Raw genomic sequence first — 15,432 nt, forward strand, 5'->3', positions numbered from 1 at the left:
AAAGTAGATGGACATGAAACAGGTTGTATCAAGATGGGGGGATGATGGTGATTTCCCACTCCCCCCTCCCAGTCATTTATTGAAGAATATGTCATCATAGTGATGACTTGTTTAGACCAACAAAAGAGATCGCAGGTCACGGGGACCTTTTTCATCTTCTTGCTTCGCTGTTTCATTTTGTTGTATTTGATTTTGCAGTTGCCTGTGCGCATGCACGAACTAAGCCAGAGCAGTTGCACACACAAGCTGGGCGCTGGGAGAGGCCTGCCCCTGCGTGGGCTGCAGCTGCCCTGACTCTGCTGCCATCTTCTGGGAAGGGGAGGAGAGTGTCCCCTTATCACACTTCTCAACACTGAGGACCTCTCCTTAAAACAAAAAAAACTTGTTTTTCTAACTTGTGAGAGTCTGTGGTTGAAAGCAAAACGATACCTGGACTTGAATCCTGGCGCTGATGGTCTCAGTATCTGGCTAACTGCTCTAAGCCTCAGCTTTGTCCTCAAATAATGGAAATAACCGGTACCACTGTATAGGGTCATTGTTGAAATTAAATTGGCTGGTTTCGAAATGGACCTAGAGTGCCCGGCGCAGTGTAGGGTAGATAAATAGTATGCCATTCTGATGTTTCTTTGGCATCTTTTTGATGATTAATTCATGTGGTTAAACATTTTCTAACAGTAAACACTGGTATTCCTTCTTTCTTGAATTGGTTGCTTGTGCCTCTTCCTTACAGAAAAGGCAACGGCACCCCACCCCAGTACTCTTGCCTGGAAAATCCCGTGGATGGAGGAGCCTGGTGGGCTGCAGTCCATGTGGTCGCTAAGAGTCGGACACAACTGAGCGACTTCACTTTCACTTTTCACTTTCATGCATTGGAGAAGGAAATGGCAACCCACTCCAGTGTTCTTGCCTGCAGAATCCCAGGGATGGGGGAAACCTGGTGGGCTGCCATCTGTGGGTCGCACAGAGTCGGACACGACTGAAGCGACTTAGCAGCAGCAGCAGCAGCCCCTTCCTCATTTGTCTACTGGCATCTCGATTTTACAGTGTGATTGAGTCAGAGACTAAGAGCATTCTGGAAGGGTGTCAGTGAGGGGAGGGATGAGGAGTAGAGGTCTTTCCCTGGGACCCTGATGCCTTTCTTTTTCCCCAAGGACCATTGTTTACTGCAGCCTCCTCACTCCCTGCAACGGGCCCTGTTTCCTCCCTGAGAAATTTTCATCTGCCTTAAAGGGTCAGTCATTTGAACAGCTCATTCCCACTGGACTGCTACACCCACCGATCTCCCATGGGTGATTTCTTTCTGTGTCCAGTGAAATTGTGTCCCATCAGAATGGCTGTAACCAGCCTGCTCTGAGGCTGTTTCAGCAGTACGTGTCCCTAAGCAGTGTGCTGCTGCCCAGCCCGGTGTAATTGCACAGACTGCCAAATAGCTGACCTCTCTGGGCAAAGTGCAAAAGCCTAAGGGACCGCTTAGATAAAAGGCACATTCTTCAGATAGTTCCACCTCTTCTCCCTCTTGCCTGGTGCCATCTTGTCTGACTTAGATGCTTACCTTTTCTTCATCATGGAGCGAAAGGACCTGAGCCATAGAGTTTGGAGGTTTCTAAATTGCAAAAGGAGTCAAACCTCCCCCAAGACAAATGATCCCTGATGGAAAAGTTTTTTTGGATAAGTGTGTCTGGCCCAGGGGAATTTTCTGGGTAGCTTGGTGGTAACATGAAATTGGCTACTAGTCTTAAGGTATGTGTCTGAGTGAGATGTAAGGGTAGAGACACGCCAGTATCTCAACATGGTAAGGGCCAGAGGCTATGGAGAGGAAGCTCAGATTTCCTCTCCAAAGTCGTTGGCTTTCCCATGAAGATCTTCCCTAAATGTGAGATCACCTTCTGCCTTGAGAGCACTAGCATTGAAGCTTACATCCTGGAGTCCTGTGTCTCCTGAATTCACCTGCATGCCCAGTTCAGGCTGTGTGGTTTAGAGGAAAGAGTATTAGAGTGGAAGACGGAATATCTGAGTTTGCATCGAGGCTTTGCCTTTTCTTACCTTTGTAACCATGGGAACCAACTTTGTTTTCTCATCTGGAAGATGGGGATAAGATTCCTGTTTCTGCTGACCCCTATGCTTGACCATGGAGTAAATTGTGTGTACTGGGTAAGGGCAAAAGACAGAAAAGAAAGAAGAATCTCCTCTCCTCTTAGAGACATAGGCAGTCAGCACCGTGCCTGAACCAGTACCTTGTGTGGAGCGCAGAGAACTGGAAGTGCTGCTTGTCTTCAGGAAGAGCTCTGAAGGAGGAAGGGTGACTTGGTTTGAGGTATACGTGTGTGTGTATGTATTTTCCTGTGACTCTGCTGTCCTGGCACCTGAGCCAAGCTGATCTGTGGCACTGCTAGGGGCTACTATTTCCTTCCCTCATTCTGCTGAGGTTTTTTTTTTCAGTCTGATGAGAGGCCTGGCACCTGTTGGAAAGAAGAGGCACTTTCTTGGTACCTAAGGGAGTATCTGAAGAGGTCATCTGTGTTTATAGCCATTGGTATCATGGATAAGTTCAGTTTGACAACCTTTATGGAACGTTGAGCTCATGATGCTGGTCTGGGAGACAGACACAGAGGCAGCAATTAGAATTCAAGTGATAGCTGCGGCAGTCGAGGGCTGACAGGAGCGGTGGAAACAGGAAGGCTGGTTACAGCACTCAGGGCGGGGGAGCGGGGAGGATGCTGAACAGAGCTTGCGGGGACAGATGGGAACTGGCCAGTGTTCCCAGAAGAATGTTGGTTGCTTCAAGAAAGGCTCAGTTCTGTGAGTAAGCCTCTCACCATTTTGTCTTGAATAAGGAAGAATTTATCTTGGGAGAGGAAATGGGAGGGCTTACCTCTGTCACAGAGAAAAATCAGAGAGGCAGAGTAGGTGGCTAGAAAGTCATAGGACCTGGTGAATGGAGAGCTCTTTTTAACTCAGCTTCCTGATGGAATGTCTTATGCTTCTAGCCTTTCTCTAGCCAATTCTAAGGGGATGGTCGATGATCATTTAAAAGCTATCAGAGAGACAGTTTGCGCCTCTGTGTACTTTTTCGTATAACTGCAAAGTGTATTTCTTATGTAAGTTTTGGTGGTTTGGTCTGCATGCTAGTTAAATACTTTAAACAGTTGAAACAAGTGAATGTTGGTGTTTCCTAGCCTCGTGCATCACATCATCCCATGCCCTGCAGTAAGTTTGTTAACCTCTGCTTTGGGCAAGATGCTCTAGAGTCTTCCAAGGAAAGCAAGAGTGTGATCCAGTGTAGTGGGAAAAACACAGAACTCTATCCCAGGAATCTTCATTTTAATACAGATTCACTCGTGGGTGAGCCAAGGGAAGTCGTTGTCTCTCACTTTCTTCACTTGTCCAGTGGGGACACTCAGCCCTGCCCGGCTGCCTTAAGCTGGAGGTGAAGTGCTTTCCCAGTGTCCTGGGCTGGATGCAGTCAGCACTCAGCTCTGGCATCAGTTTCAGTGTGGGTTAAACAGGAATCTGCCCTGGCCTCTGAGAACACATCTTGACAGGCAGTGCCTGCAAAGGTCAGAGCTGCTTCGACATGTCTTCCTGACAGGGCTTCATTTCCGAGGACAGCCTCCTTTGACTAGAGCCATGGAAGGTCAAGGAGATAAGGTCCTCTAATCCTTTTGCTGAGACTGTATACGGGAGCCCAGACTCTTTCCTGGCCCGTTTGGACAGCATCCACCCCCCTGTATCTCCTTCATGTCTGGTGGTGGTGCTAGATTTGCAGAGCGTCTGTGCCTGCGCCTCACACCTACCTCTGCTCCAGAGAGCTGCAGCTGCAGTGGGCTGGCCGAGCCTCTTCACGGCGCCTGCCTGGGACATCCTGAGACCTTGCTCTTGCACAGCTGCCTTTTCCCCAGCTCCTGCACCCGCCCCTCTGAAGTCACTGGTCCGCGCTTGGAAGCCCTGCCTGGAGCTGGATCCTTATAGAAGGTACTTCCTTGCCTTTCTCTTTCTGCCAGAATTGGGTGCGTATCAGAGCTGGGGCATCAGATTTGTAGAGCAGCAGGAAGCGGGGGCTGTCTGTCTGGCCCCAGGAGCTCACTGGTCACTGTTTCTTCAAGCTCTGCCCCATAAACTTCCAGTCACTGATTGATGGGGGCAGTGAGTAGTCTGGGGATTGCTCACAGAAGCCTTGCTCCGCTGTGGGATCCAGGAGGCGGGTGGGCGGGGGAGGAAGTTTCTAAGACAGAGCCTGGAAGAAAGAGAAGCACCAGTGGAGGGTTTCAGCTTTTTAGGATGCTGTGTTCTCATTAGGAACAATTTTATTAATGAGCCACTCAGCTGCAGGGAGGGAGGAGGAAAAGCATAATTAATTATGACCCTGTCCCAGTTGAGTGCCTAGCTCTGGGAGAGTCCAGGGAGAAAGGTGTGTACCATTTCAGCATCTTTAGATGCATCCCTCTAAACTGCTAGCAGCTCTGAGAACAAACTTTCTAATCGAATGATCTGTGCTTTTTTCCTCTTTCTGCAAGATCTAGTATCAGCTTATTGAGCATCAAATTCCTTTCTGACCCCAGTCCCCTCTTCCTGAGAGCCAAAATGAAGTCAGTGTTTGCTTTTCCAGCAAGGTCACAGATCACCTGACCAAATCTGTAACAGCTAGGGAGCCAGTGTTGCCGTGCTGAACTCAGGAGCGATGAGCTCCGGTCCAGCAGCAGAGCCCCCGGGAGGAAGTGACTTCTCTGGCTCCAGGCTGGGGCGGGGGAAGGATGCCAAGGGAAGGTACTGTGGTCACTGCTTCCCTCCTGACAGTTTTCTCTTCTTCATGAAGCTCCAGATTCAGCTGCTGCAATGCAGGCAAAAATGACAGACACATGCAGAAAAATGTGGGAATGGAGTTAATGAGATTGTGTTAATGAGATTGTGTTAATGTGTTATTTATTGAGCATGAATTATCTCTTTGTTTCCTGGGTCAGTGGGAAGTGAGTCCGCTGGTGGAAGCTTTTCCAGGAGTGTGTCTCACTCCCCGGGTGCCTGTGCTTCAGCCCTCTTAAGCAGCTCTGTCAGATGCCTCCGGATTCTTAGCGCAGGAGACATTTCCACTTGAAGGGATGGGGCCCTGTAGCAGGGAAACGGGAAGCTCTCATCATTTGGGGAGATCGGTACCAGGTATAAGTAATTTTTTTCCTCTTTTGGAAAGAGCATTTCTGTCTCTGCAAGAGGTCGTGCAGGGATTGACAGATCGCTGTTGGTGCACTACCTTGCTAAATATTTGACTTTGTTGGGTTGAATTCTCCAAGAATTCTCATGGCAATAATGCTGTGCTTTGAGCCAAGTTTTCTTTTTAAGGAAATCCAAGGTGCTATTTATTTTGGCATGCAGCCTGTTCTGGGATGAAATATGGCATTTTTATTATTGCAGAATAAAGAGACGTTTGAAAGGAACACAAGTACAGAGCTAGGTTTCAGTTTCAGGGCTAAATAGAGGAAGATTTCTTTGTATTTGGATTTGAGGTTAAAAATGGTTTCATTAAAAACAATCAATGTGGAGGGAGAGGGTGTGGGGATATACTGCTGGAGTTGAGCTGACCCAAGGAAATCCATGCTCCTGGGCATGGGCTGTGCTGGAACCGTTTCTAACGTGGCCTGGTAGTTACACATGGGCCATCACTGCTGCCTCTTTGGTCGATTTTGAACTGAAAGCCTCAGTCCTCATTTCTTTACTGCACATTGGCTTTGAGAGGCAGGGTGGACTAATGGAGTCCTGCCCCTAATTAATTGGATAAATTTGGATTGGCCACAGAGCTTTTTTGTGTCTTTGTTCCTTATCTGTAACTTGGAGATGAACTGCCACGTGTGAGAGTCCCTTGGACTGCCAGGAGATCCAACCAGTCCATTCTGAAGGAGATCAGCCCTGGGATTTCTTTGGAGGGAATGACGCTAAAGCTGAAACCCCAGTACTTTGGCCACCACATGCGAAGAGTTGACTCATTGGAAAAGAAAGACTCTGATGCTGGGAGGGATTGGGGGCAGGAGGAGAAGGGGACGACAGAGGATGAGATGGCTGGATGGCATCACTGACTCGATGGACGTGAGTCTGAGTGAACTCCGGGAGTTGGTGATGGACAGGGAGGCCTGGCGTGCTGAGACTCATGGGTCGCGGAGAGTTGGACACGACTGAGTGACTGAACTGAACTGAACTGGATGGGGTGGGGGGAGTGTCTACAGAAATGAATTGTGTAGGAGTTCTGACCTTCACAAGCTTAATAGGGGAGAAAAACTAGAAAAAGATACAGTTGTATATACTCAAAACATCTAAAATATGATGAGCTTGTGAGAGAGGTTGGGAGCTAACTGGGCATACTTGATCCTGCCATAAACAAATGAAAAGTTACGTAACACCACTAGGTGTTACAAGGTTAGACCACTGAGCAGACAGTTTAACAGAACATGTAATGAACTGCTTCTATGTCAAAATATTAAATGCTCCAGGAGGTTGCAAAATTCCATTTTAAAGAGGAATTCTGTCCAACAAAGCTATTTTTCATATTCTGTTGTATTGCAAACAAAGTAGCGTGTGTTGATAGAGCATTTAGTCTTTGATTCCACTCCCCTAACCACATCAAACATCCACTCACTGGAAGAAAACTCCCTTAGCTAAATTCTGAGATGTTCACAGTGAGGACCCTGGGCCAAAGTGGAGAAGGCTAGGGTGGGTGGGGCTGGAAGTGGCATGGTGTGGACATGGCAGTGCCCCCTTTTCTTTAGAGCTTTAGAATGAAAGCTTGCTTGACCCTGTTCTTCAGAGAGTTGGGGTATCAGCTCCATTTAATTTCTCTTGCCTTGGAATGATTAATTTTAGCAAAATTCAAGTCTAAGAGAACAATTAGAGGTCTCTATAGAGTTCTTTTTTAATGAAATTTGACCCCAAGTGTGCTGCAAAGTTATTTGAAGCTCTATGACCTGGTATATGAAGTACTGAATTGTAACTCTAACCAAGGGCAGTGGATGTGACTGAACTCCTTGAGGTGCCGGTGAGTTTCTGCAGCCAGAGGTTCACCTGCACACTCTTGCTTCAGAGGAGCTTTGTTACTTGGTGTCCAGCCTCAGAGAAGCAGATCGGACTTGGCCAGAACGACTTACAAAGGGGGCCGTCCTCCTTGGGCAAGCCCAGAAGGTGCGTCATCTGCACTGGAGGAAGAAGCAAAGAAGCAGAGTCAGGAACGTTTTCCCTCACAGAAGAGAGCTAGGGATCAGTCATCAGGCTTGCTTACATTAGTGGACAGATGTTTACAAATCACTTTAGTTCCCAGCACAGGCTTGGAGTCGACTTGACTTAAGAGCAAATCCTACACCAACACTGGCTTGTTATGTAACATGGAGCAGGCCTTTCAACTCTCTCAGCCTCAGTCTCCCATCCAAGTACTAACCAAGACCGACCCTGCTTAGCTTCTGAGATCAGACGAGGTCGGGCGCATTCAGGGTGGTATGGCGGTAGATAGCCTCAGTCTTCTTGTCTGGAAAATGGGGACAATAATAACCCTCTTGGAGTTATGGTGAGGTTTGCATGAGGTAATTCGAGTATGCCAAGTGCTCCGAGCTCTGCCTGTTACTCAGTAACGTTATGAGGTGGGAGGAAGAGGGATACAGAGGGAGAGAAGAGGCCGTGATGATGAAGGGGCCGTGTATAGGGTTTTGTCCTCACCCTTCTCCTTCACGCTTTTCACCTTGGAGCTGCTGGGCCTCTCCTGCCCCACCCCCCCTCACTGCATCTGGGGGTCCCCGTCATCGGCTGTGGACTGCAGAGCTGGGGCACTGAGATGGGCAGCAGTGTCCTCTGCCCAGGAACCTTCTCTTTCTTTTTTCAGTTGAATAATAATTGACATCTAACACTGTGTAGTTGTATAAGTGACATCTAACAAGGTGTCCAGCATAAAGATTTGATTATTGTATATGTCGTGAAATGACCACCACAGTAAGTTTAGTTAACATCATTATGTCACCTAGTTATTTTTATTTTTTTTAATAAGAACTTTTAAGATCTACTCTCTTAGCAACTTTCAAAAAATATAATACAGTGTTGTTGACTATAGACACTATGCTATACATCACATCGCCAGGTCTTATTTATCTTAGAACTGGAAGTTTGTATCTTTGGAGCCCCTTCACCCATTTTGCCTGCCCCTCACCCACCCAACCCCTGCCTCTGACAACCACCAATCTATTCTCTGTGTCTATGATTTCTTTTTTTTTTTTATTAAATGGAGTTTCATGTGTAAGTGATACCATACAGTATTTGTCCTCAGTTGTACCTGAGGGTATTATGGTCAGTGGACTAAGTCAAAGACAAATACAGTACATGTTTGTGTTATCACAAACGGCAAGACTTCCTTCTATTTATGGCTAAATGATATTCCACTCTGTGTGTATATACCTGTACACACACACACACACACACCACATCTTCTTTACTCCTTCATCTGTTAGCGGACACATAGGCTGTTTCAGGAACTTCCTCTTTCTAGCAAGGGTGACCCTGCCTCACCCTTGCTTAGGACCTTCCATGACTTCCCATTGTCTGCCTCCTTAGTGGCCACTTTTAGCCTCCAGGACCATCCACATTTATCTTTCTTCTCCCTAATTTCTCTACTCCAGCTCCATGCTGCCCCCCAATTCAAGTACTTGTTGCCACAAGGGAAGTCACTTAGTTTCTGTGAGCCTTCTGTAAGGAGTGTCTCTGCCTATAGAAACCCTGCCTGCCCTTTCAGGCTCCATCACTCTGCAGTGGCAGAGGCCCTCTGGCTGCTGAGTGGACTGTGGTTATGGGAGAACCAAGACAGGAGCGGGTGATTGCTTTGGAGACAGTAGCCTCGCTTACAGAAAGAGTGTACACCAAACTTTCCATCAGGCAGACTTCAGACTTCCTTTAATTTGGCAGGCCTCATATTTCCCAGCCCTCTTCTCCAGTTTGCTTGTTTGTTCCCCATTTTTTTTTTATCCTGGGTTGCTGGGGGCTTCCTGTCATCCTTCTCTCACTCCAATTCCCCCCAGCCTTTCCCTCATCCCTGGTACGTTTTTCTGATCCAGAGGCTGTGATCAAGCACATCAGAATTCCTAAAACAACCCTGCTTCCACTGCTGAGGTGTCACAGATTATTTATTATTCTGATGTGTGTGGAGTTATAGTCATAAGAAGCCAATTTCCTGGGAGATTTATTGTATTGGGGGTAGGAGCCAGGTTGTATACCAGTTGAAGAAATAGTTCTGGAAAAGGATTGAAACTTTGGGGAGAATTTATGATCAAACCTCAAGGGACTCTAATTCAGAGTCAGGAGCGTATTCTGCTTGCATAGTCACCGATGTCTTCTGGCCACCTAGGTCAAATGAACGCCTCCTTGTTCTGCCCATGGTTAGAAATCACCCTGAACTATCAGCTCCTCGTTGGTCCTTCCAGTTAGTTCATCTAGTCTTGAGTCTGATTGGGATGTCACAGATCATTTGAAGGTTCTCTGGTTTCAGCTTTTCCACAAAATGGTTTAAAATTCGTTCTCTGTGATGGAAGTGAGTAGATTTCAGCTCCTGATATTATGGATAGCTGCTTGTTGGAGCCACGGGCCCAGTTTCTTCACTAATATGCTAAGGGGTGTTGCGCAGAACAATTAACTTCTAAGCCTCAGTTTCCTCATCTGCCCAGTGAGGGAGTCGGACCAGAGACTTCCTTTGGTGTCACCTTCTGCTAACATCCCATGAAGACACACCCAAGATTGGACTCTAGGTATTGAGTGAAGGCTTTTAATCCTCTCCTTGGAGGGCTATGAGCTCATGGGCACCCTGGGAGAAAGGTAAGGAGGGGTCCTCTATACTTACTCTAACTGTAATGGGAATCTCCACTTTTCCTTCCTTCTACTTTTCAGAATTCTCCAGCGAATTTTACAGACTTACCGGATGAAGAGTGCCTGAGAGACTGGCGGTCAACAATCCCTAAGATGGAGAAGACAGATGGTAGGCAGGCTCCTTTGTATTCCCTGGCCTACAGTGAGTACTTGGGTTGGAGAAAGATTATTACCATAAATCCTGGATAGCTTAGGGGAAACGTAGGAGACCTTTCCCGTATAGGCAGTGCTGGGAACCCAAACCATGTATTTCAGGCATGAACAAGAGAAGGTGGTAGGGAATGAAAATGAAGCCTTATGTTTATATTGGACTTGTGTAATTTTTGGAGTGTTTCTCATCCTTTCTTGCCACCAAGAAGGGAGCAGGATGACCTCCCTCATTAACCTCATTTTAGAGACAAGGCATGAGATGGTAAAAGAGCCAACATTCCCACCTGAGTGATCCTCCAAGGCATTTCACTTACTGAGCCTCACTTCCTTCATCTATCAGTTAGCTTTGATGCATAACAAACCACTCCAAAAAAAAAAAATCATCGTCTTAAAGGTATTTATTATTTCTCAAAAGATTCTGGGGGTTGGCCGAGCCTTTGTTCTGGGCTAGGCCAATGTGACTGATTGCTGTTGAACTTATTTATGTGTCTATGGTCTTCTGGGCGACTTGACCTGACGGTTTAGAATGGCCACACTTACATGTCTGGTGGTTGACTCCACATCACCTGGGGCATTGGTGATGATTTGGCCGTGTCTCTTTTGTTGTCCAGCAGGCTGGCTGAGGTGTGTTCACCTGTTGACAGAAGGATTTCCAAGCACAGTAAGAATAGACAAACTCCTGTGTGCAAGCAACTTTCAAGTCTCTGCATATCTCACATTTGCTGTTGACCCACTGGCCAAAGCAAGTCACAAAGCCAAGCTAGGATCAGTGTGGGAGGGAAGTACACAAGGGTGGGTTATAACTGTGGCTATTTTTATTAATAGTCTGCTACACCGCATCTATAAGCAGATACTAATACCTACTTCACAGGGATGGTAAAGGACTGAATGAGATAATCCACGTAAGGTTGTTGAGTAATCACTATCTAGCCCAGCAGATGTCTCAGGGAATGTTCCTCCATGTCATGGACTAGACCCTGATCCCCTGACTTCTAATGAAATGTTTTTTTCCACATGACTGAATGACAGGAAACAGGAGAGCCTAGATGGCCCTTCATTGGTGCAGGGCTTAAATTCTGGACAGCAGCTCCAGCCTCGCTCTATCCTCCTTTCCAAATGCAGTTACCATCTATTTCAAAAGTCTGCCTCTCTCCCCAGAGAGCTGCCTTTTCAGTGCATCTCTGGAAGTGGTCCCACAGAACACCAGCTAATTCCCTTAATACCCCGGGGGCCTGTCATTTCTGCTTGCCTCATTTGTCCCTGCTCAGCATCCTCGGCACAGCTGCTTGCCACGTGATCACCCACAACCAGCTAAGAAAGGCACCCCTCCTTCAGGCCCACACATCTCACAAAATAAAGGCAGAAGAGGGAAAAGAGTTTCCGCTGTCTCGGCCTTTTGAGGAGGCTTGTTTAATTCCTCTTCTTTCCGGTTGTAGTTTTGGCCATTTTCTCTCTCCTTTCTGTTTTCCCTATTTCCTTCAGAAACTGAGTATAGGCTTTTGGACTTTTCCCTATCATTTAAAATGCCTCTAGTGGATTCACTTGCCTGCCCTGCACTTCACTTTGCCCCTCAGGGCAATGACTGTGGCACTTTTCTCCTTTCCTTGTCTACTTCTAATCTCCTCTCTCGTGTCAGTGTGTAACTCTTAGGCTCACGACTGCATCTGCAGGTTCCTTTTCAAGGTCTGGTGATCTGGGTGCTTTCAGACCAAGACTCTGTAGGGAATCCTAGGTGGCTCTGAGCCTCATATTTGTTGCCATTTAGTTGCTCAGTGGTGTCCGACTCTTTTGCGACCCCATGGACTGTAGCCTGCTATGCTCCTCTGTCCATGGAATTCTCCAGGCAAGAACACTGGAGCCTCATATATCCTACTTTTTCCTTCTCCCCTGACTCATTTCCCCAGTTTCTTCAGAGTTGTTTTCTTGGACTCTCACTCCCTCTTGAGGCTGTCCTCCTAACACAGAGTTAAATACTCCAAGAGAACGCTCAGTCTCAGTGAAAGCCTGCTGCCCCGTTTGGAACCAGCTCATCCCTGTTTTTTGGCCCCTTTGTTGAGTACCTGCGTCATGTTCTCTGCTCATCAGTGCCTACAATCACAACAACTCTTTGAGTTAGGTATCGTTGTTGCTGTGTTACAAATGGAGAGATTAAAGCATAGGGAATTTAAGTAATCTGCCCAGAATCACAGAGGTAGGAGATGATAGAGGCAGGATTCAACTCCAGCCAGTTCGGCTATGTGTTGGTGTGTCTGATCTGAGGTTCATTTCGAGAAGACAGCCCTCCTAATTAATTCGTGCCCTGGCCCAATGCCTGGAATTCTGAACTCCCGCATACCTATCACCAGGTAGAATTAAAAGGGGCAGAACTTAATGTGAACACAGATTTCCCAGTATATAAAATCAAGATCCTTCATTCAAGGTCCAACGGTGGTAGGTGGCAGGCACAGCAATACAATGTGCTTGTGTGTGTGTGTGTGAAAGAGACTGAGAGAGAAATATACCCCTACCTTGGGAAGAACCTATTAAAGCCATCGGGGTAACTACTCAGTCTTACAGACTTCTTTGGTTCACCTTAATCTCGCTTGTGGAATACTTTGCCTTTGAATCTGCTGTCTCTCATTTGATGCCTTTTTTGTATTTGTGCTCTGGCCCTGCTCCTAGCAGCTGATGGGCAAATCACTGCATTTCTACCGAACTGAGGCAATAAGCAGATAAATAATGCAGTCTCTCTTTTGTAGTGTTCTTTGCCTTCTGGGTCATAAATCTGCTCCCTATTTAACTTTAGACAAATACATCCTCTCTGATTTGGCTTGTTCCTGAAGTCCAGGGGGCTGCTAAGTTGACCAGTAGGCTTAAGAGTATAGCAGGGTGCAGCTGGGAAACTAACAGAGAGCAATTGCTGTCATTTATTGAGACTACCAGTGTGCCTCTTTGAGGATAAGCAGGTTGGTTTAAAAAAAAAAAAATTATGTGGGTAAATGGGAACTTAGTTGGAATTTTTTGGATGCTGGAGGAGTATTTACTTCTCTCCTGCTTGGAGTCCAGGTATTTGCACAGAAGCTCTAGAACCCAACTTGGACCCAACCCTGTAGATCAGCACCAATGCCTTGTTCTGTTCCCTGTTGTGACTGAATTGCCCACAGGCCCTGAGATTTTACTTATCATTGAGGCTGGTAGGGCCGACTGTGTCAGTGTTCAAGGGTTCAGACTTCATGTGTCTACTTGACTTCTTTAGTTCTTTGGAGATAATTGTACTTCCATAAACACAGTTCCTGTGCCCCAAGCATGTGACACTGGCCAGAAGGATAGAGCACACAGGCAAGTGGGAAGAGCTCAGCCCTAATATGTCATCACCTTTAGGGAAAAAGCAGTCCTATGTGCCCCAGCTACTGCCATCACATGCACCTCTTCTTGAACTTGCCCCTTCTCTCCATTCCCTTAGCTTGTTTCACCTGGATCATGTCAGCAGTCTCCCAACTGATCCTTGGGTTTCAGGTTTGTCCATCTTCTGATCCTCTGTGAGAATGATCATTGTGAAGTAACATTTGATCAAGTCACTCCCTTGTGTAAAACTCTTTGATGGCTCCCACTGAAGGCAATGGCACCCCACTCCAGTACTCTTGCCTGGAAAAGTCCATGGGTGGAGGAGTGTGGTGGGCTGCAGTCCATGGGGTCGCAAAGAGTCGGACATGACTGAGCGACTTCACTTTTACTTTTCACTTTCATGCATTGGAGAAGGAAATGGCAAGCCACTCCAGTGTTCTTGCCTAGAGAATCCCAGGGACGGGGGAGCCTAATGGGCTGCCATCTATGGGGTCGCACAGAGTCGGACACGACTGAAGCAACTTAGCAGCAGCAGCAGCAGCAACTGCCTAGAGAATAAAGTCAAAGCTTGGTGGCAAGCATACAAGTGGCTCCCTGATCTGGGTCTTGCTGACCTTCCAATTTTGTCTTTTCCTACTCTTCACCCTTCTCTTCCACATTTTAAGTTCCAGCCATACGATTGCAATTACAGAACCCTGAATTACCGTGGATTTTCACACAAGGGGCTTCCTTTGTGGCTCAGAAGGTAAAGCATATGCCTGCAATTCAGGAGGCCTGGGTTCGATCCCTGGGTTGGGAAGATCCCCTGGAGAAGGAAATGGCAACCTACTCCAGTATTCTTGCCTGGAAAAGCCCATGGACGGAGGAGCCTGGTAGGCTATAGTCCATGGGGTTGCAAAGAATTGGACACGACTGAGCGACTTCACTTTCTTTCACTTTTCACACCTCAGTGCATTTGCTCATTTTCTGACATGTATCTGATCTGTCCTGGCTATCTATTGCTGCATAACTAACCACCCCAAAGTTCAGTGGAGTAAAATAATCATGCATTATTAACACAAGCTCAACTGAATGGTTCTCACTTGGAGTCCCTCCTGTCAGTGAAGTCAGATGAGGGCTGAGGCTGGAGTCATCTGGAAGTTCTTTCACTTATACCTGGTACCTGAGCCAGGATGTCTGGAACAGCTCAGGCTGGCTAGGCATCTCTCTCCCTCTCTCCACATGAACTCTCTGTGGGGCTACTTGGGCTTCCTCACAGCATGGCAGTCTCAGGCATGCTGGATCCCTTTATGTGGCATCTGGCTTCCCACTGAGTGTGCATTCTAAGAGACCCACATGATACTTAAGAGGCGTCTTATGAGCTGCTGCTGCTAAGTCGCTTCAGTCGTGTCTGACTCTGTGCAACCCCATAGACGGCAGCCCACCAGGCTCCCCCGTCCCTGGGATTTTGCAGGCAAGAACACTGGAGTGGGCTGCCATTTCCTTCTCCAATGCATGAAAGTGAAAAGTGAAAGTGAAGTCTCTCTGTCGTGTCTGACTCTAGCGACCCCATGGATTGCAGCCTACCAGGCTCCTCCGTCCATGGGATTTTCCAGGCAAAAGTACTGAAGTAGGGTGCCATTGCCTTCTCCGTCTTATGAGCTAGCCTTGGGGTTTTCTCAGTCATTTCTGCCATTTTCTTTTGGTCAAAGCACTCACAGGCCAGCTGAGATTCAAAACGGTGAAGAAATAGATGCCACGTATTCTTATGGGATTCCCTTGCCTGTCTAGAGAAGGTAGGAATTGATAATGGCCATCTTGGAAATATACAGCCACAATGTCCTTCACTCTCTTATTCTCCTGGCAAATTGCTCTTTATTCATTTAATACCCAGATATATGGCTTCACTCTAGTGAAGTCATCTCTCTCCAACCAAGGCAGAATTAGCCTCTAAGTCCAAGAAAGTTATTCTGGAGAAACTAGGAAAATAAGTCAGGAAGGAAGACTGACCCTTGAGCATATATCGGTTGCTGTCCTTGCCACATTGCATCATACTTGTTGGTGTTTCTTCTACTTGACCATACTTTTTTTGAGAGCAGTGCTATA

At 47.0% G+C, this 15,432-nt stretch overlaps 1 protein-coding gene across 1 annotated transcript in view; it reads left to right on the forward strand.

Annotated features, from left to right (window-relative positions):
* Nucleotides 1–9,966: 9,966 nt before the first annotated feature.
* The window catches only part of KANK4 (KN motif and ankyrin repeat domains 4), a 32,652-nt gene continuing 27,186 nt past the window's right edge, over nucleotides 9,967–15,432 (forward strand). Inside the window, exon 1 of the mRNA XM_068966544.1 lies at nucleotides 9,967–9,982. Coding sequence (XP_068822645.1) covers nucleotides 9,967–9,982 — 16 coding nt within the window. The remainder of the gene's footprint in view (nucleotides 9,983–15,432) is intronic.

Source organism: Capricornis sumatraensis, chromosome 2, assembly GCF_032405125.1.
Source record: "Capricornis sumatraensis isolate serow.1 chromosome 2, serow.2, whole genome shotgun sequence".
Taxonomy (NCBI): domain Eukaryota; kingdom Metazoa; phylum Chordata; class Mammalia; order Artiodactyla; family Bovidae; genus Capricornis; species Capricornis sumatraensis.